General features: G+C 36.8%; 1 protein-coding gene across 8 annotated transcripts in view; it reads right to left on the bottom strand.

Annotated features, from left to right (window-relative positions):
• Nucleotides 1–23,434, bottom strand: part of BANK1 (B cell scaffold protein with ankyrin repeats 1) — a 328,778-nt gene that overhangs the window by 280,826 nt on the left and 24,518 nt on the right. For all 8 annotated transcript variants that reach the window (XR_003521018.2, XM_027600223.2, XM_027600221.2 and 5 more), the window contains exon 2: nt 12,808–13,206. Coding sequence is in view for 7 of the 8 variants with exons in the window: in XM_027600223.2 (XP_027456024.1) it covers nt 12,808–13,206 (399 nt within the window). In the remaining variant the exon portion in view is untranslated. The remainder of the gene's footprint in view (nt 1–12,807; nt 13,207–23,434) is intronic.

Genomic DNA, 23,434 nt, shown 5'->3' with positions numbered 1-23,434 from the left:
TATCATACATACAATTATCATATCATCTCTTAGAACTACAGATATGCATAGTAGATAACTCAAGATATTTAGACAACACACACATAGACATACCTATACACATATGTCCTTGTAAACAGATGCATATGACTATCTATATATATGTGTGTGTCTATATATATGTATGTATGTGTGTGTGTATATATATATATATATGCCATTTGACATCCTGCCACATTACCCCTAAATATTTCAATATATACTTCCTGAAAAACAGGAAACTCTTTTACATAACCACAATATAATTTCAAAATCTGAGAACAGAACATCAAACAACACTACTAACTAATACATAGTTGATAATCACATTTCATCAATTATCCCATATTTCCTAGTCCAGGATCCAATTCAAGATTATTCATTGTATGTAGCTTTCATATAACTTTAGATTCCTTTAATCTGGAACAATAACTCATCCTTTCTTTTAACTTCTTGACCTTAGCATTTTTGAAGAGTACAAAAAATTCTTTTGTGGAATCTCTTTTAGTTTGGATTTGTCTGATATTTTCATCATGATTAGATTCAGGTTATGTATTCTTGGCAAGAATACCGCAGTAAACCTTTTCATAATTATCAAAAGGAAAAGCCCAACTGCACCAATAAACATTTATAAACCTGTACTTAAAAAGCACAATTTGTACTCTTCTGTTGTTTTTTGGATATTTAGAATGATGAAATGTTTTAAAAAGAAACTTACCAGCATTACATTCTTAAAACTGAAATAGGGAGAAGAAAAGAAATTGTCAAAAATAATTACAAAGAATTGAGAGTCCTAAGTAAATAATAACATTTTAATAGAATTAGTGATGAGAAAAGTATTTTTCAAGCAGAAAGGATCTGAGATGAACTCATTGATCAAGCAGCTTTTCATAGTTGACCTTGAAGGATAGCTGGGATTTCAACTGAAAATATGAGAAGGGTATTCCAGGTAAAGAAGACAGGCTGAAAACAATGGTACAGAGACAGGAATGGGTGACTGTGTTTGTTCAATGGGAGGTGGTGTAATGGCCCTGGTGTACAGCATGTGCCTACACTAATGGTAACGACAGAGATGGCCCAACCCTCTAGCCTACACTAACAGTAACGACAGAGATAGCCCGACCCTCTATGCTGGAGCCATACCCCGGGGAAGCTGAAAGCCCACACAGTAAGGATGGACTTCATTTGAAAGGTCATGTGACCTCACTGACCAGCAAACCAGAGCTCTTGCAGCAATACATGGCTCAAATGGGAGGAAAGAAAAACAAATGCTTCTGCATAGTTTGTTTCTGTTGTGTTGTTGTTGTTTTTCCAGTAAGTCCACTGTTAACATTGCTATTCTCTTTTAAAAAAAGATTTATTTATTTATTTAGAGAGTGAGTGAGTGCAAGCAGGGGGAGGGGCAGAGGGAGAGAATCTCAAGCAGCACAGAGTCTGACCTGCGGCTTGATCTCACGACCCTGAGATCATGACCTGAGCAGAAATCAAGAGTCGGACGCTTAACCAACTGAGCCACCCAGCCATCCCTAACACTGCTATTCTTAATTTGAGGCTTCTTCTTTAGGTTTAATGAAGCTAAAAATTAGAATCCTTGGCTTGGTAACATGGTAACAAAATTAAAATGTTAAAGTTCTTAATGAAAGAGTTAGCAGCTTTCCCACCACCATTACATCTACCATTTGACAATGAAGAAAGTAAGATAAATATGAAATACTGGAATATAAAATTATTAGGCAGGAAAGTAGGCACCAGCAACAGGAGGATGGGCCTTAACGTCGTGATGGAGAGCGCCCACCGAGGAGTGCCTAGGCCCCACCCCACTGCACCCATCTAGCAGTCAGCATCCCCTCAGAGGAAGAGAAGAAGAGTTAAGTTTGTTGTGCTTGTTACAAGCAGTCCTTATTTGAGCTGTCTCTAGAATAGAAATAATGTTGCAGCTTCCTACCCCATGCAGGCATTTGAATACCTCTTGGGAAAGGACATGCATAGCTGGCTAATTATATAATCCAGGCCTATCTCTCAAATGTTGTGATGCGGGGCGCCTGGGTGGCTCAGTTTTTAAGCATCTGCCTTCGGCTCAGGTCGTGATCCCGGGGTCCTGGGATTGAGCCCCGCATCTCCCTGTTCCGCGGGAAGCCTGCTTCTCCCTCTCCCACTCCCCTGCTTGTATTCCCTCTCTCGCTGTGTCTCTCTGTCAAATAAATAAATAAAATCTTTAAAAAAAATGTTGTGATGCAAGGACCTACCCAAAAGAAAAAATTAATATAAGCCCACACCCCAGAGTTTCTGGGCCCTTGTCTCTCTTGACTGGCCCACTCCTCCCTTGAAGTGCACTTTAATAAAACTGCTTGGTTTTACTTTTGTTTCATTGTCCTGTTATTCTTTACTGTGGCAGCACAAAGAACCCAGGCTTTTTTCCTTTTCCATCTCACCCTCGGTAACGACATGAATAGAAAACAAGAATATTATATTTTCACATACATGAAAATATGATAAAATAAAGGTTGGAGAGCACTGACCCAACTGTTAGAACAAACCTCAGTGCAAGAGTCCAGAGGCAAAAGATGTGACAATATAAAATAAAGAGCAAGGGAGGAAAGAGATCAATAAATGTGCCATGATCACGGAAACTACTCATCATTTTTTTAGGGGTAAGATTTATAAACAAAGTACACAATGGTAACACTCAAAAATGTTAGTTTATTTTATGTAAATTTGAGATTAGATCATTTATATTCTATATAAACAATGCTATATTGAAACCGATATATGTAGAAAGACTAGATAGAGAAAATGAGGTAAAGATCCAAAAATAAAAAAAGAAATAGAAGACCGAGAAAGGAAATATGGTCAAAGTGGTTGTACCACACACAGAAATGTGGAAAACACAGATGGGTTTGTATTACTTTCAATTTGGGAATTTAGAAAACAGGAAATTTAATTTTCTTAATTCCTTAAAAGGAAAGAAAATACTCAGATTAACCATGAATGTATCTTTTTTCATCTTTTTTTAAATATTAAAAACTTTTCTGGAGCCTTGATTAATTATAAAATATCTTTCTCTTTCATTAAGTTTTACAAAAATCTCTGGTTTTTCCTTCTTACATGACTATAGTAGAACATTTAATTATTTCCATGACTTTCTGGCATTTTTATTATTCTCTTTATCATGTTTCTGAATAATAAGTTTCCTTTTTCTTTGTATAATTTCTCTGTGGGATAGAGAGGAGGTAAGAAAAGGGGCAATAAAAATTGAATTCGACACCTTTTACCCTATTTGAAAACCAGACTTTATGTATTCAACACTAATAGTAGTACGAAACAATATATTTTAGCAGATCACTGAAACTATTTATTAAAACATTTATTATTGCATAAACGACAGCATTTAACACCGATCTTGTCAAGGGACACAACCTACACATAAAAGTTCTTTTAGGCATGGTTTGCAGATTGTTTATAGATCTACATTCCGGTTGCATGCTTGCTGTTCAAACAAATTTACCATCTTGGAATGTATTTTCCCATACAACTTTGTTACATTTTCTACTTGGCAGGTGCATCTAAGTTACTTTAAGAAATCAAGAGTCTAAAACTTGAATGTGGGAAGATGAGAGTTAACACTGTCTTCAAAGTCAGTTCTGTGTTGTCCAAAAAGTATAAGCTTTTCTCCTATCAAAAATCAATAGAAATATAAATTGAAGATATAGCAGGACACCACTGACATAACCACCCCAAGGTACTCATCATAAAACAAAGTAAGTAAAACATCAGAAAGATATTCCTCAATATTTTTACCTACCAGTGATATCATATTTAAGTGGTCAAAACAAACTTGAGTTCTTCAAGGAAATAGAAATAATGGGTGTGGACAATCACTCAAAATTCTGCCACCAATTTTTAGTGCTCCTATGTCTCCGGGGAGGAAATTAGCATAAAATCATGTGCACTTTATGTTCATCAATGGAATTTTTGCCATAATTTCCAACTGTAACATTTTCCCTTTTCAACCAAAAAACCCCAAAAACCTATAATGTACATGAGGAAGACTAAAAAACCCACAGATTGTAAGAAACTTGGGGACTGCCAATTTGAAAATTGTAGTGCAGAGTAAATATTTCCCCCGTTTTATTCCTGGAAATCATTCCAAAACACAGAGAATGAAAAACAGTTATGCAAATGCCCCATGTATTGAAAACAGGAAACACTGAAATCCTAGATCTTCAGATCAATGGAATGGTTCCAAAATCAGTGATGACTGAGCAAAAGGGTGTGCAGGAAGAAAAAGAGAAAAGAAACCTTGAAGAAATAATCCAGAACTGCAGATTTCAAAGAAGAGCTAACAAACCTACCTTCCTTAAGTCCAGGAGCCATGCCTTTTTATGTTGTAGACATAATACAGCAGTTTCAGGTAGAAACATCTGTGGATGGTTTCAGAAAGCAGAGAAAGTGAGGCTAAATAAGAAACTATACAGAAAAGACCGATTTGTAGAAAGCAGTCTCTATCTGTGGAAACAGAGAAGTCTTTCATTGTATATGAGAGGAACAGAACAAAACAAACAACAAAACCCACATTGCCTATCTCCTTTGACTAGACCAAGAAAAACTCACTCAGTTCTGTGATAGAAAAGAAAAACTGGACCAGTACTGAGTCTATATGAAGATACTACAGGAGCAGGAGAAAAAGATGGCAGAGGAGGGGGGCAGAAGACCAATGGCATACAGGGAAACACACACTAAAAACATTACCATTAAAGAAGTGGAAAATTGTGGCCAAATATTTCACCATGAACTTTTCAAATGTAATGAATAGCAACCACCTTTTTGAAGCAACTATACAATGTAAAACTGCAAGGGGTCAAGGCAAGGTTAGTGGTACAAGAACAAGAGATGAACTGTAAGCTTCCAGAGCTCACCCAAATGGCATAATGGAAAAAAATAAAAGCACAGTAGAAGTGAAGGAGAAATTGGAAGTAATGCAGGGGAAGAGACAGTACTGAAAGAATAAGAAAGCAATGACTGAAGTGATAGACACAAACTAAATAAATATATATTCATAATGAATGAAAAAGAATTAGAGAGAAATTATAGAGTATAGCACAGACAAAATAAATCCAACATACATATAAAAAGAATCCCTGAGAAATAAAATAACAATAAAATTGTGCAAATATTTAAAGATACACATCAAGAACACCTGAATCTCTATCTTGGGGGAAAGACCAAAACAAAACAAAACAAAAACAAAAATAACCATGTCCATGGGCAAATATTTCAGAACAGTCAGCACTAGAATACAATTCTAATGAAAGTCACTAGACTTCAAATATAAATTAAGAATCATTTTTTCAGAGAGGAGGAGCAAGATGGTGGAGGAGTAGGAGACCTAAATTTCGTCTGGTCCCAGGAATTCAGCTAGATAGTTATAAACCATTCTGAACACCTACGAACTCAACAGGAGACTGAAGAAAAGAATAGCAGCAACTCCATGAACAGAAAAGCGACCACTTTCTGGAAGGTAGGACGTGTAGAGAAGTGAATCTGAAGCAATATTCAGGAAGATAGCATGGGGTGGGAGCCTCTGACAGCTGATACCAGCAAGTGAAAGAGCAGCAGAGCACAAAATCAGAACTTTTAGAAGTCTGCTCCACTGAGGGACGTCGCTCCAGTGGCTAAGCGGGGGGTGGAACCCTCGCTGGGACAGCGTGGTCTCAGGACCCTCGGGGTCACAGAAAGACTGGGGATGCCCGAGTGCAGCAGAGCTCCCAGGTTCAGAGCAGGGAAGCCGGCTGCAAAGACAGAGCCTAGGAGTGGGCTCGCAGCTCGGGGTTACCATAAACCGTGATCTGCAGCACAGTCAGGCCACTGCTCCTCCAGCAGGGACTCAACAAGCGGCAGAGTTGGGGAGACTCCCCTTCCTCCCCTGGAAAGAGTGGCGCGGGGGCGGGGGGGCACTGCAGGGATCTGCTGGGTTTGGAGACTCCACATGGGGTCGTGTGCCAGAGACAGAAACACTCGTCACAGGCCAGGTGAGCACGGAGTGCGGCCGGAGACCGGGGAGATGGGAGTGGCTGACTGCTTTTCTCTGGGGGCTCACTGAAGAGTGGGGCCCCAAGTTCTCGGATCCTCCAGGGTGGAGATTGGGAGGCCACCATTTTCACTCTCGTCTTCCAAAGCTATGCGGAAAGCTTGCAGGGAACAAAAGCAACCGAGAGCAAACCCCAGCAGATTACTTAGCCTGGCCCCCTGCAAGGGCGGGGCAATTCAGCCTCTGGCAAAGACATTTCAGAACCACTGCAACAGGCCCCCTCCCAGAAGATCAGCAAGAACAGCCAACCAAGACCAAGTTTACCGATCAATGAGAACGGCAGAACGCCAGCACTAGGGGAATACAGCACATAGAATTCATGGCTTTTTCCCCATGATTCTTTAGTTTTTCAAAGTTAATTTTTTTAATTTTCTTTTTTTCTTTTTCTATTTTTTTAGTTGAATTTTTCTTTCCTTTTTCAACCAATATCTTATCAATTCATTTTTTAAAATCTTTTTTAATTTTCATTTTTACATTCATACTCTATCCCTTCATTGTATTTAACCTTATTTTTTGTATATATATATATATTTTTTTTCTTTCTTTAAAATTTTGGGATACAGTTTCTTCTAACAGAACAAAATATACTAGAAATCTAGTGTATGGCTTTGTTCTAGTCTCCTGCCTGATCATATTCTCTATTTTTTTTTAATTCTTCTTTCTTTTTTCAAACAACCTCTTATCAATTCCTTTTATAAAATCTTTTTTAATTTTCGTTTTTACAATCATATTCCATCCCTTCATCATATTTACCCTTATTTTTGTGTGTATATATATCTATACTTATACATATATATAAACATATATATATATATAAGTTTATAAGTATATAAAAACTTATATATATATATAAGTTTTTCTTTCTTTAAAAATTTGGGAGGCAGTTTCTGCTAACAGACCAAAATACACCCAAAATCTAGTGTGTGGCTCTTTTCTATTCACCACCCTGATCATATTTTTTTTCCTTTCTTTTCCCCCCAGTTTCAGGTCTCTTCTGATTTGATTAGTATATATTTTTGGGGGGTCATTGTTACCCTTTTAGCATTTTGTTCTGTCATTCATCTATTCTTCTCTGGACAAAATGACAAAATGGAAAAACTCACCTCAAGAAATAGAACAAGAGGCAGTACCAACTGCGAGGGACCTAATCAATACGACATTAGTAAGATATCAGAACTAGAGTTCAGAATGACGATTATAAAGATGCTAGCTGAGTTTGAAAAAAAGCATAGAAGATACTAGAGAATCCCTTTCTGGAGAAATAAAAGAAATAAAATCTAACCAAGTTGAAATCAAAAAGGCGATTAATGAGGTGCAATAAAAATGGAGGCTCTAACTGCTAGGATAAATGAGGCAGAAAAGAGAATTAGTGATATAGAAGACCAAATGATGGAAAATAAAGAAGTTGAGAAAAAGAGATAAACAACTACTGGATCATGAGGGGATAATTCGAGAGATAAGTGATACCATAAGATGAAATAATATTAGAATAATTGGGATCCCAGAAGAAGAAAGAGAGAGAGGGGCAGAAGGTTTATTGGAGCAAATAATAGCATAAAACTTCCCTAATGTGGGGAAGGAAACAGGCATCAAAATCCAGGAGGCACAGAGAACCCCCCTCAAAATCAATAAAAATAGGTCAACACCCCGACATCTAATAGTAAAATTTATGAGTCTCAGAGACAAAGAGAAAATCCTGAAAGCAACTCGGGAGAAAAGATATGTAACCTACAATGGTAGAAACATTAGATTGGCAACAGACCTATCCACAGAGACCTGGCAGGCCAGAAAAGACTGGCATGATATATTCAGAGCACTAAATGAGAAAAATATGCAGCCAAGAATACTATATCCAGCTAGGCTGTCACTGAAAATAGAAGGAGAGATAAAAAGCTTCCAGGACAAAGAAAAACTAAAAGAATTTGCAAACACGAAACCAGCCCAACAAAAAATATTGAAAGGGGTCCTCTAAGCAAAGGGAGAGCCTAAAAGCAACATAGACCAGAAAGGAATACAGACAATATACAGTAAGAGTCGCCTTATAGGCAATACAATGGCACTAAATTCATATCTTTCAATAGTTACCCTGAATGTAAATGGGCTAAATGCCCCAATCAAAAGACAAAGGGTATCAGATTGGATAAAAAAACAAGACCCATCAATATGCTGTCTCCAAGAGACGCATTTTAGACCCAAAGACAGCTCCACATTGAAAGTGAGGAGGTGGAAAACCATTTACCATGCTAATGGATATCAAAAGAAAGCTGGGGTGGCAATCCTTATAACAGACAAATTAGATTTTAAAACAAAGTCTATAATAAGAAATGAGGAAAGACACTATATCATAATTAAAGGGTCTATCCAACAACAATATCTAACAGTTGTAAATATCTACGCCCCTAACATGGGAGCAGCCAATTATATAAGCCAATTAATAACAAAATCAAAGAAATACATTGACAATAATACAATAATAGTAGGGGACTTTAACATCCCCACCCCACTGAAATGGACAGATCATCTAAGCAAAAGATCAACAAGGAAATAAAGACTTTAAATGACACACTGGACCAGATGGACTTCACAGATATAGTCAGAACATTGCATCCCAAAGCAATAGAATACACATTCTTCTCTAGTGCCCATGGAACATCCTCCAGAATAGATCACATTCTGGGTCACAAATCAGGTCTCAACTGGTACCAAAAGATTAGGATCATTCCCTGCATATTTTTGGACCACAATGCTTTGAAACTAGAGTTCAAACACAAGAGGAAAGTTGGAAAGAACTCAAAGACATGGAGGCTAAAGAGCATACCATTAAAGAATGAATGGGTCAACAAGGAAATTAAAGAAGAATTTAAAAAATTGATGGAAATAAATGAAAATGAAAACACAACTGTTTAAAATCTTTGGGATGCAGCAAAGGCGGTCCTAAGAGAAAAGTATATAGCAATACAAGCCTTTCCCAAGAAACAAGAAGGTCTCAAATACATAACCTAACCCTACACCTAAAAGAGCTGAAGAAAGAAAAGCAAATAAAGCCTAAACCAGCAGGAGAAGAGAAAGAATAAAGATCAGAGCAGAAATCAATGAAATAGAAACCAAAAGAACAGTAGAACAGATCAACGAAACTAGGAGCTGGTTCTCTGAAAGAATTAATAAGATCAATAAAGCCCTGGCCAGACTTATCAAAAAGAAAAGAAAGGACCCAAATAAATAAAATCATGAATGAAAGAGGAGAGATCACAACCAACACCAAAGAAAAACAAACAGTTATAACAACATATTATAAGAAACTACATGCCAGCAAATTAGACAATCTGGAAGAAATGTATGCATTCCTAGAGTAGTATAAACTACCAAAACTGAACCAGGAAGAAATAGGAAACCTGAACAGACCCATAACTAGAAAGGAAATTGAAGCAGTCATCAAAAATCTCCCAACAAACAAGAGCCCAGGGCCAGATGGCTTCCCAGGGGAATTCTACCAAACATTTAAAGAAGAATTAATACCTAGTCTTCTGAAACCCTTCCAAAAACTAGAAATGGAAGGAAAACTTCCAAACTCATTTTATGAGGGCAGCATTACCTTGATTCCTAAACCAGACAAAGACCCCATCAAAAAGGAGAATTACGGACCAATATCCCTGATGAACATGGATGCAAAAATTCTCACCAAAATATTAGCCAATAGGATCCAACAGTACATTAAAAGGATTATTCACCACAACCAAGTGGGATTTATTCCTTCATCAAGATAAAAAGCTTAGCACAGCAGAAACAGTCAACAAAACCAAAAGACAACTGACAGGATGGGAGAAGATATTTGCAAATGACATATCAGATAAAGTGCTAGTATCCAAAATCTATAAAGAACTTATCAAACTCAACACCCAAAGAACAAATAATCCAATCAAGAAATGGGCAGAAGACATGAACAGACATTTCTGCAAAGAAGACACCCAAATGCCCAACAGACACTTGAAAAAGTGCTCAACATCACTCGGCATCAGGGAAATATAAATCAAAACCTCAATGAGATACCACCTCACACCAGTCAAAATGGCTAAAATTAACAAATCAGGAAACGACAGATGTTGGCGAGGATGTGGAGAAAGGGGAGCCCTCTTGTTGCAACAGCCCATACTGTTGGTGGAAATGCAAGCTGGTACAGCCACTCTGGAAAACAGTATGGAGGTTCCTCAAAAAGTTGAAAATAGAGCTACCTTACGACCCAGCAATTGCACTACTGGGTATTTACCCCAAAGATACAAATGTAGTGATCTGAAGGGGCATGTGCAACCCAGTGTTTATAGCAGCAAAGTCCACAATAGCCAAACTATGGAAAGAGCCTAGATGTCCATCAACAGATTAATGGATAAAGAAGAGTGGTATATATATATATATATATATATATATATATATATATATATATATATATATATATATATATATATATATAATGGAATATTATGCAGCCATCAAAAAATGAAATCTTGCCATTTGCAACGACATGGATGGAACTAGAGGGTATTATGCTAAGCGAAATAAGTCAATCAGAGAAAGATAATTATCATATGATCTCAGTCATATGTGGAATTTGAGAAACAAGGCAGAGGATCATAGGGGAAGGGAGGGAAAAATGAAATAAGACAAAACCAGAGAGGGAGACAAGCCATAGGAGACTCTTAATCTCAGGAAACAAACTGAGGGTTGCTGGAGTGGTGGGGGGTGGGAGGGATGGGGTGGCTGGGTGATGGACACTGGGGAGGGTATGTGCTATGGTGAGTATAAGACTGATGAATCACAGACCTGTACCCCTGAAACAAATAATACATTATATGTTAATAAAGAAAAAAAAGAATCATTTATTCAGCCGGGTAAATAAGAATTTCTTAAATTCTACAATGCTAAAAGAAAGAAGAGCAAAATGGTCCTTAGCCCAACTATACTCCAAGCAACAAACATGCAAGAATTTTGAACACACAAAATTTCAGAAATGTTGCTCCCAAGGGCCCTTCCTCAGGAATCTATGAAAGATGACTTCCATCCAGTGAGATGATAAAAAAAAATAACAAACTTGCCAACGATGTACATTCCTGTTGGAAGTAAATCTTCCCCTAGTGGACAGTGGGGCCTTCAGATGACTGTACCTTTGGACAGCTTGACTGAACTTCACAAGATATCCTGATCCACAACCTCCCAGCTAAGCAGCTCCCAGATTCCTTAACTGCAGAAACTTTGATACAATCATCATTTGCTGTTTTAAGTTGCTAAATTTTAGAGTAACTTGTTATGCAACAATAGATAACTATAAGACATGGCTTAGAGAGTTCTGAATTTGAAGAGGTTGGAATGCTAGAAAATAGGAAGAGGATTTTTAAAGAGAGTAGTTGGTATGCTGTGCATCCCGCCATCCCCCATGGGGAAGACAGACGGATGGCACCATTTTCAAGCACAGTGACAAGGCCTCCAGCAAAGCATCGGGGATTGATAGATGTTCTCTGGTTTGACAGAACAAGATTCGTGCTAGACCCATGCCCGGAAACGACTCAAAGCAAGAGGCTGTGGCTGTGTTGCTGCTCTGAGGGTAAGATGGTGTTGGCTATACTGAAAATGGCCTTCATGCCCAGAGTTTGACAGGGAAAAGACAAACACATGTTTTCACATGTGGGCCAAATGAAAGAAAAGGCCAGCTGGGGGAAATGGTGGAGTGATACCTATCAAAAGTGACACAGGAGAGAGCCATAGATATCAACAGTAAGAAACCACAGTGGGTGGACCACCACAAGCAGGAGCTTCAAGAGAGGACACAGTCATCTCATTAAGGCGCCGCAGGTGACACATCCCAGTGAATGAAGGTAACTCCAAAGAACCCAGAAATATGCCCCAAGAAAAGGAGGCAACATATTTGATATGGCCAATAGAAAATCAGAACCCCACCGCTTCCCTGCAGGAGAGGGAGCCATAGCTAGAACACTGGAAATTAGAGGCTAAACACAGGTTGAGAAAAGCAGGAATGCAGCTGCCACAGCCCCGCCTCCACACTCAGGCAGAAGCAGAATAGAACGGGGGGGGGGGGGGGGGGGGAGGGAGAAACTTTTTAACATTAGAGAGCTTCAGAGTTTTCATTATTACATGGAACTGTAATTAATTACCAAAGGGGAACTTTGTGTTCTGCTCTTTGACATGTGGCTATATGATTAAAACAATTTTTTTTATTTAAAACTAATAAAAATAACAGTATTCCATATCATCCTAATAGATGCCATACAATTATCAGCACAACAGAAGTTTTATAATTCTAAAACAGACCTTCAAACTTGGACTCCTACTGACTTGTAACAGTAATAGGGTAGATACTAACTCAAGCCTTACCAGTTAGTAAGAAACCAGCTTTTAGAACCAAACTGCCATATAGTATAGCATACCATACTTGTTCTACCAAGTATGAGCTTATACCAGACCACCCTAAGGAATATATTTATAAACTATTTTTAAAACAACTGATAAGCCCTGACTGGAATATAGCTAAAAATTAAGAACCTTCATGCATTTGAGAAAAGTGCAACATACATACAACATAGAGTTGGCTTCCGTTTTTCTTTTTTATCCTAATATCAAATATTCATCAGTGAAAAAAAACCTTTAGATTTCTTAATTATAAAAAAAATATAAAGAAGATTGGGCAACACTACCTCTGAATATGATACTCTCGATTACAGCGATGTAATCTTGGGGCTCCTGCTCAGTAGACATCTCCCATTTGCCTCCAGCGATATTTAGTAATTTGTAGAGCTGATCTGAACTCGTCACCCCACACAGCAGAGTAACCACACTTTCTGGTGAATGAAGTACCTTTTCCAGAAACTGACATTTCCTTGGAGTTAGGTCTTTAAGCAGGCCATTTGATAATATCAAAAGTTTACATTTGTAAGAGTTTAAGCTCAGCAATTCCAAATCCCAAAAAGAGTAATTCTCCAAGCGATATAACAGGACTGCTTCCCTTTTCACAACATGTAAAAAAACTTCCGTCAAGTACAGAGCCCATTCCTCAGCATCTTCTTCATATATCATTATGATGTCTCTTGTATTTTCTGGAAAAAGAGAAAATAGTGTATTAATTTTCTTACGTTTGAAATGCTAACAGCAGATTATATTATTAATCTCAAAAATTTTTATGTATTCTCTAGGGAATATGTTACTTTTATTATGCCAGAGACCAATAATATAATTCATGTTATCCCCATTCTGAAATCACACAAGATTAAAGTAATCCTGAAGGTCAACACAGTTCATGCTTTGTGCGAGTCTACACTGTACTCATTGTACCAGAGTGAACCAGGGTGTTCAACTAAAAAGAATATTTTGTGGGTTATAGGAGCTAGGCTACCAGGCACAGCTGTGCCCGTAACCACAAAATTTACCTAGATCACAGTATTTAACTCCTTTGAGCTATTGTTTCTTCTTCTACTAAATGAAGGTAAAAGTAAATAAATAAATAAGCCCTACGTAAGGAATCAGATTGTTCTGTGAAGGTCTGAGAGAATTTTTTTTTTATTTCTTTTATTTTTTTAAAAGATTTTATTTATTTATTTGACAGAGAGAGACAGCGAGAGAGGGAACACAAGCAGGGGGGAGTGAGAGAGGGAGAAGCAGGCTTCCCGCTGAGCAGGGAGCCCGATGCGGGACTTGATCCCAGGACCCTGAGACCATGACCTGAGCTGAAGGCAGGCAGATGTTTAACGACTGAGCCACCCAGGCGCCCTGAGAGAATTTTCTTTAAGGAACTTTCCAATCTTATTTCCAGGTAAAGATGACTGCATAAAGACAGGTGACGGAATTTCCATGCCCAGAATACTAACAAAACAAAAATTTTAAAAAAGAAAGAAATTCAACAGCAGAAATGAAATAAAGCGGGTACTATCTTATGTCATAAACTAAGTTTCAGGCTGATGAAATAATTAAAAGGTTCTGATGGGACAACACTAATCCTAAACCTCTCTCTGACCCCATAACCAATTCTGATAAAGAAACTTGAGTCATCACCAAAACCATCAGAGTGCTTATGCATCTCTTCCCCATTCGGAAACTAATCACGAGGTGTCTGCAGAAGTAAGAAAGACTGTCAGGACTCTCCACAAGCCAGGGCTCACAGCTGAGTCAGGAAAGCCAGGCAAATCCCACAGGACTTGGGCAGAGGAGAGGGGCCTCACAGACATTTAACAGGTCTCATTAGAGACTACAACCCAGGACCTCCAACCCAGGACACTTTGCTTCTTCTCCCCTTTTCTTTCAGGTCATAAAAAAGTAACTGGAGTGTATGTAGATTTTTGTCACCTAAACTGTAGCTTGAAGGGAAAAATAAAAAGTAGCAAAAAAGATAGGGAGGGGTATTTAAAGAATCATTTGTCCACACTATATTAAGCAAACAGAAAGCGTAAACAGAGCTAAGAGGAACACAAGCAAAATGAAAAGATTAACAATATAAATTTGTAGTTGTGGGGAGAGATTAATGTAAATAAGAGTAATAATATGATCATAAAAATAATGAAAGTAACATAGTATGCAGAGACTAGTAGAAATCATAAGCAGGGAAGAAAAGAACTCCAAAAAAGTTGCCTATAGTATAAAAAGACCTGAGATTAAATAAAATTAGAGTTCAAAGACAAATTTAACTTTTTTAAAAAAGTATCATTTAAAAGTATATAAAAGATAAGGAGACAAGTTGAGCCAAAACAGTACCATTACCCAGATAACATATAAATTAGAAAAACCAATAGCTAGGTTGAACTCAGATAATATTTTAATTTCTGGACTAAAAGAAAAGCTTGATATTTTCACAGTAAATGCAGAAAAAGAGAACAACGTTACAGCAATTGGGAAAAATATGATATATCTGGGTAAGAGACAAAAAAGAAAAAGACTCAATAAGAAGATAATCTAAAAGCTAAAGTAGAAGAGAAAATATTTTAAAATATAATTTTAAAAATCCTTAAAATATGAAAGAAAAAGGAACCAGTTCCATGTATCAATGGGGCATTATCATGTTTCTAAGAAAAATTGTCAAGGGAAAATCTATCTTGATTAAATTAACCTTAGTTTAATGATTATTATAAAATGTCTTCATGTTTTCAGGAAGGAAGAGAAAGTCACCCAGGAGGAGGAAAATGTTAAGTTAGTCAAAGATTTCTTCAGAGCAATTTCAAGCTCAGGTTAGAATGAATTATATAAAAGTTCTTACAAAAATAATTTTATAGTATATTCATACTATAGAATATTGTATAGCAGTGAAAATGAACCACTGCTACATGCAACATGGATAAATTCAAAGACATAAGATGGGGTGAAAGAAGAAAAAGAGTGTATACTGCATGATTGTATTTATATGAAGTTCAAAAACAGGAAAAAATAACATCCATGGTGATACAGATAGAATATCTGGGCACAGGATTAATAAATGAAAGTTGGCATGGGAGACCCTGCTGGGATTCTGGAAATGTTCTCATCTTGGTCTGAATGGCTGTCATACAAAGTATATATATATATATATATATATATATATATAAAATCATTTATCTGTATATCTTAGATTGTGTGTGTATATTATTCTGCAATAAAAAAGCAAAGTATCAAAAGAAAGAAGAAAGATCCATGATGACAGCTATGCAAGAGACCTAGACACCAGCAGGGAGTTATAATAGGTGATAATTATAAGGGAGGAAGAGCCAGAGCACATTACAGGAAACCAACAGATACTAGTTAGAATTAGTAAATCAAGAAGTTGTAGTATAGATGTATCCTTTTGAAACATGGAATAGAACAACAAAAAGGAAAAATTTGAAAGAACTATGATTCTTCAGGTTCTATGGGGAATGGAATTGTCTTTGGTGAGGGGGAGAGCAGAGGACTGCTGGTTTTCATTATAGATGTTTTATTATTGTTCAATATGCAAGTGTAACCATAATCAAAATTTAAATAACAAAGGAAAATACAGGCTACAAATAGAAGAACCAAAGTAAACAAAATGGAAATGTAAAAAGTTTGAAAAAAGAACACATGGTAGGTTGAATTCAAGTACATACAGAACAAAGACACAATATTGAGGGGATTATGATTGTACTACAAAATGCAGATGTTAAAAATCTTGATGAAATAAAAGTACTCATGGGATGGGAAAGCTGAGCATTTGAGGAAAAAATAGTATAAAATATTAACCTCATCATTCATAGAATTTAGTTGTTTAATACCTCCTAAATTTGAAATATGAATTTAAAAATGATTCCATTCTCTCACTATTTTTTGTATCATTTTCCCTAAACAATAATAATTTAGAGAGTATTCCAAGTAAAGATTTTTATCTGAAAATTAATATGTCTTTCAATTCTACTTTATATTAATTTATTTTATTTAAAAATAGCATGTAGAATATAATCTCATTTTTAAACAACCACTCTGTGAGCATCTACTTAAAATAATTTTATTGATTGTTAGCAACAGTTATCCATGAAAGATAGGACCATGAGAGATATATTGCTTTCTTTTTAAAAAACTCTTCCAGGGGAACCTGTGTAGCTCAGTCAGTAAAGCATCTGCCTTCAGCTCAGGTCATGATCTCAGGATCCTGGGATCCGCCCAGCCCCATGTTGGGCTCCTGCTCAGCAGGGAGTCTGCTTCTCCCTCTCCCTCTGCCCCTCCCCACTGCTTGTGCTCTCTCGTTCTGTTAAAGAAATACATAAAATCTTAAGAAATAAAAGTAAATAAATAAAAAATTAAAAACTTCCCATATTGCTTATATTTCTGTAGTTAAACCTGTATTACTTTATAAAACAAAATAATCATCCTTAAAAAATCAGTGGTAAGGTATTATCATGAATACAAAGAGCAAAATACCAAAACTTATCATCCATGATTATCTTTTTTTTTTCTTCTGGATATAAAGCTTGTATTTTCTACAACACTGATGGGCCAATTAATACTATAATGATTTTGAGAGGTATTGTATTTTTACTGAATTATCTATGTCCTTTCTCATGATATAAATATCATCTCCAAGGACAGATGCTTTCTCTTTCAACTCTGATTCTTAGACAATGCCTACCACAATTTCTTGAACAGGTATTCAGTAGATTTTTTAATATACTTATGTTTGCAGAATGAAAACGGCATCTGGCAGAAAACATATGGGAATCAAACACAAGTTGTATATGAGTCATTAGGGTAGTTCTGTTATTCTCTGTGAGGTGTCTCACCCAGCCTGGATGCTAAATAAATACTTGTTGAACAAACATAAACATGATGCCATAATTCAGTATTCTTATGTTTGAGGAAGAGTAGAGAAAGAGCTTTCTTTCCATTATACATAACCAGGGTAAGCTACTGTATGGTTATAAAATAAAGAGTAAAGATAAAACTAATAATGTGAGCCATCAAGTGCTTCAAATAAACTAGGACTCTACGTGTTTTACATATATCATTTTACTTCATTCTCAAAATTACCCTATTGAGTAGGTTCAAATATTATTGTCATTTTACAGATGGGAAAACTGAAGTGGTATTAGAATTAGGATTCCAATGCAGGCAGTCTGACCCTACAGCCTGTACTTTTAACCTCTAACGACAAAGGACACGATAACATTATTTAAAAGATTAAGACGGATTCTTCATAGTGATATGAATTGGGTTAGTCAATATTTAGCAGCCTATGAGTTAAGCTCAAGTATACAAAGAGTGTGAAAGCTTACTGGGACTCTGGTTCCCACCAAAGAAAAAGAGGAAATAGAACATATCATGTACTCCAGGAGTATGGTTATCTATGAAGAACTTATAGAACTATCTTCTTGACTCTAAAACTTAAATCAATAAAATTATAGAACAAGGTTTGAGGATATTTGAAAGTACAGAATGAGGGGCACCTGGGGTCTCAGTCGGTTAAGCATCTGACTCTTGATTTTTGGCTCAGGTCATGATCTCAGGGTCATGAGACTGAGCCCCAGGTAGGGCTCCATGCTCAGTGCGGAGTCTGCTTGTCCCTCTCCCTGTGCTCCTTGACCCACCCCCCTCCCTAAAACAAACAAACAAATAAAATCTTTAAAGTATAGAATGAATATTTCCATGTTATGTAGTTGGGTATCACACTACCATAGAAAATCAATTCTAAAGACAATCATAACTTATCTTTCAAAACTTCCCAAGAAAAAGTAGATAGGTAGTCTTTCTCAATACTCTATGGCCATTTTATTTTTGGGTTGAAACTGAGCCTTCTTTTTAAATTTATATTTGACTTACAGTCAATAACCCCTGTATGACAACTTTCAAAAGCCCAAAGATAAGCATTAAATGGTATCCCTTTCTTCTCTATAAAATCATTTCAATCGTTTAATCTTTAACTTTCTCAGTTATTGTTTACTGAGACTTTCCATGTAATAGGCATGTTGCTAAGCATGTAACATGTATTATTTCATTTAATAATCATAAAACTACATGGAGTTGCCCTGTTATTCTTACTTTACTGCTGATCACACTGAGCCTCAGAGAGATTCAGTAACTTGTCAGGGCCACAAAGATGCCTTCCAATCTTTTCGGATTGAAACCATGCTGAGTCAAAATGCAAAAGTTAATAAAAGGTCCTTTCATAGCCACGGTGTTCTTCTTCCTTATTCTAGAAAACAGAAGTTTGTCCTTGAGTAACATCTGGACTGTAGCCCCAACAACAGTTCTCTATTGATTCTCATGAGGAACCTACTAGCCTTTGTTTTACACACTTGAAATAATCAAACCTAAATCATTATTTGCCAGTTTAAGGAAGGTTATTGTCATTAAGATTGGCCGACTTTTATAGGCTGTGAAATGAAACAAAAAAAGATGAATCTGAAATACAGAAACACAAAATTTTCATTCCTGGAAAGACTCATCAAAATAAAAGGAAATTACTTTTGAAGATTCAATTAAGGTCTGTAAATAAATTATTTAAAATGTAAATCTCCAGTCTAGGAGCATAATGTAAATGACAGCATTTTATAATGGTAGAACAGAATACAGTCATATTAATCTTTATAAATTTACTCTAAAGTGTTCTTTCAGATTCCATAATGATGCCTTCTATTTATCCTATAAAATACTATAACAAATTTTTTTAACTTGAAGGAAATTTGTATCAATAATTAATATCAATAATTGCTTTTGCACTGAGAACAGATTATACTACATACTACCAAAAGAATGAGACTGATCATGAATCAAAATCCTTCCTATTACATATGCATAGTTTCAAATGGCATATTTTCTTCTTTTTGAATAAGATCCCATCTCTTACCCATGTCTGTGCATAATGAAGAAAGATAGCATAATGCATCTTTTCAATATTATATTTTTCTACCTGGTGACCAAAGTGCAGAAGAAAAAAGAGCAGAAAATTACAAAAAAATGACTTATAGCCATAATGGACTCAGTAGTGATAACATGAACATTAATCTTGATAGAATCACACACATACACAAATATAATCATTATTCAAAATACATAGTAAATGGGACCAAACTTCTCTCATGCTCTAACTTTGTACTCTAGCTGGTACAAAAAGGAAACAAAACTGGGGATATTTTCAAAGGCATTAAGGTAGTAAAACATACTATAACTCATGTTTCTCCTCCAGGAAAATTGGTTAATCTCACTTATTCGTAGTGGCAAAAAAATGCCAGGTGTTTTCTGTGTACCTCGTATAGCAGATTCTGCTAATGTACATCCCATATCTTCCTGGCCCAAGAGCTGCAGGTTAGTGGTCAGCTGTTAAGCACACTGACCATTTCCAACCTCTGTTTTGCTGCCTGAGGAGTTTCTATGTTCTGAGGGAGCTTCCTCAGTGCCATGTGTCTGCCTGGCAGCTCGGAGGTGTGGGGATTTAGGGCAGGGAGGGCTGGGAGGCAACTCTTAGTCAGAGAGGGATGGAAATCAATGTGTAAATAACAGCTTTCCCATCCCAGAATTGGGACAATTCTGGGGTTTACTCTACACAGTAATTAGAGGATCCCCAGTGATGTTGAATTGTAATTGTCTATTGTGTTATTATGCTTATTAATATACACATTATTAGCTTTTCTCCTCTTGTCTCACATTACCTATTTTTTCACTAGTGCTTCATGGGCTCATCCCCTAAATCAACTACCTGCACTCATGTCCAATTCTCAGAGTTTTCTTCAGGGCAAATCTTTCTCTCTCTCTTTCTCTCTCTCTCTCTCTCTCTCTCTCTCTCTCTCTCTCTGTGTGTGTGTGTGTGTCAACTTAGCTCTTCCTCTCAAGTACGGGAAGGCATGAACACATCAATTTAAGATTACGCTTTTCAGCTATGATGAAGAACAACCAGGAAAAGTTATTTTTATATGAATGCAGAACCTTCCTCTTTCTTCTTCCTTTTAAGATGTAAACAAATGCTTTTGTGCTTCACAGAACAACCTTGTAAGACAATTTTTTTCTTTTCTGTAAAAAAAGCATAGTGTGAACTGTTACAGGATTATTCTCTTTTTTTTTTTAAGATTTTATTTATTTGACAGAGAGAGACACAGTGAGAGAGGGAACACAAGCAGGGGGAGTGGGAGAGGGAGAAGCGGGCTTCCCGCGGAGCAAGGAGCCCGATGCGGGACTCGATCCCAGGACCCTGGGAGCATGTCCTGGGAGCATGACCCGAGCCGAAGGCGGACGCTTAACGACTGAGCCACCCAAGCGCCCCTATTGCAGGGTTATTCTGCAAAGACTTTCTACCCCTCATATATAAACTGCAAATGTTCAATTCCTCCACCTTTACCAGTTTTTAATCTCTGATACAAATTGTTATAGTTTATTTAAAACTGTAAACATAAAAGATTCTATATTTGTGAGTAGATTTTAAAATATTTCAAACAGTGCAAATTTGTGGAATCCTATTTCTGCAATGTCCATATCCTTTCCCTCCTTTTATTGCCATTACTCTATAGATTATTCAGTCTAACACAACATTGACCATAAAATAAGCTATTATTTGTTATTCCTCTAAGAAAAAAAATACTGTGGTCAAATAAACTATAATATACTATAATTTTTTTTTAAGAGAGGGAAGGGGGAGGGGAAGAGAGAGGGAGAATATCTGAAGCCGTCTCCATGCCCTAGCACCAAGCCTAACACAGGGCTTGATCTCACAACCCTGAGATCATAACCTGAGCTGAAATCAAGAGTTGGACGTTAAACTGACTAAGCCACCCAGGTGCCCCAATATGCTATAAATTTTAAGATGAATTCTGATTTCAGAGAATTTGACTAGCTCCAAACAAAAAAACACTGTCAGAATTAATTGAATTTGGTAATAGTATCACCTTACATAGTCTCTTAAGTGTTTCTCATTTCTTCAATTCATCCTCAAGAATAATCTCCTTAGGACCTGTACATTTTTTATGATCTGTCCAGACTGATTCCTCCCATATGTATTACATCACTCAGGCTCCTGTGCCTACCCCAGTGGAAAGCACCATCAGAACATTAGCAGGTGAGAGAAAGGAATGATAGGGTTAACTACTAGCTCTCTCATTCACTTCCCCATTCTGGTTTTGGCAGTACCTCTTTCTTTTGTGGCCCTCTTTTCTGCGGCTTTTCTTCCCTGGCTCTAGTTTGCATGCAGTTCTAGCAACCATCTTCCCTCCCCTTCCCTTACAGGGGTAGTAAAGGAGTCCTGCTGTTAGTCTTCCAATACTTAACTATCTCTTCTTGGGTTCTTCAGCCCTGCACATGTTTATTATTTTTTTTTTTTTTCAGTTAAAATCTCTGATGGTGACATCTGTTTCCTGCCAGGATCCTGATAAATACTAGATACTAGGAGTGGCCACAGGAAATAGATTCTATGAGATGGATTTTGGAATTGTGTTGCTTTCATAATTGCAGAGAATACAAGCAACTCCTTGCCAAAGGAAAATAATAGATTGGCAATTTATGGCATGCAGAAGCAACATAATGACTCAATTTTTCACCAGGGATAATTTGGTATGGACTGTCAACGGAGCGGAAAGTTTTGGGAGATCAAGTGCCTATGGAATTTAGTTAATATTGTGGAAACAGGAATTACATTACAACCGAAATGGGGCGAGGGGTGTATAATGGCTTCTCTGACTGTCCTAGAGAGCATGCATATGCACAAAGACAGGGTTACAGCTCCAGTAGCAGGCAAACCCCTCCAGTATTCTTAAACCAATGTGAGGACACTGTTTAAGAAAGTGTGGAATCATAAGACTCAAGAGAGACTGGGGACATAGATGAAGCTGAGAACTTTAAATTCCCAAGCATCTCTGGATCATTCTTAACTGAGGGAACATGTGTTCCCTTGTAAAAACAAACAAAACAAAACAAAACAAACATTTTAAGAACTTTACCTAAGGCAACTGCCTTACAAGTGATGTCAACTTCTCTCAACATCTATGCCGACACCCATCCCTGATTGCCCAAAAGATCAATAACTAGCGTTAGATCCCATAAGTAAAAGGAATTTTAGAAAAACTATTTCACACACAAAAATTATTATAGAATCTTGCCAATATATATATCAGCATTAGTCTGGAAAGTATGTATGGAATGGATTTTAAGAGTTATTAGACCAAGGATGGCAAAAAGAGAAGACTTAACCTGACTGAATCCATCAATATGGCTGTATTCCTACAAGATTCAGAACTTCATGTGTTAACTCAAGTGCCTGGGGTGGCACTAGCAGCCTATTAGAATGGATAATTAAAATCTGGACTCCATCACTATGTAGTCAATGTGATTACATTGCCAGACTTGCCTTCTATGATGGAGGAAAGTGGTCAGCAAGCAAACTTTTTCTGTAAACAGCTAGACAGTAAATACTTTAGGCTTTGTGGGTCACGTAAGATCCATTCTTTTTTTTCCTCTCCCTACCCTCTGCTTCACCTCCTTTTCCTTCTTTTTCTTTCTTTTATAACCCTTTAAAAGTATAAAAACTATTCTTAGCTTACAAACTATTCACAAATAGGTCACCAGCTGGATTTTGCCCATTGGTTACAGGTTGCTGATCCTTGTTCTAGAGTATTCTGACATTCTCTTTACTAAGCATTAAGAAATTCAGTCATTAAAAGCCCTGTGATATATGTCCTGTGTAGCCTGGACATGATGATAACAATTGGATCTTCAAATTGAAATTTTTTTTTTTCAAATTAGAATTTTTTATGTCAATGAGGAATAATGAAGTCTGGATTGGTAGAGAAGTCTGAATGGCAGCACTTAAGCATTAGAGGCCATTTAAGTAATCCACATATTTTTCACTGCATGGATCTGTTGTGGTAACTAACT

This window comes from Zalophus californianus, chromosome 2 (assembly GCF_009762305.2).
Source record: "Zalophus californianus isolate mZalCal1 chromosome 2, mZalCal1.pri.v2, whole genome shotgun sequence".
Lineage (NCBI taxonomy): Eukaryota > Metazoa > Chordata > Mammalia > Carnivora > Otariidae > Zalophus > Zalophus californianus.
The sequence above is the reverse complement of the archived record's forward strand: the minus strand, read 5'-3'. Positions and strand labels throughout refer to the sequence as shown.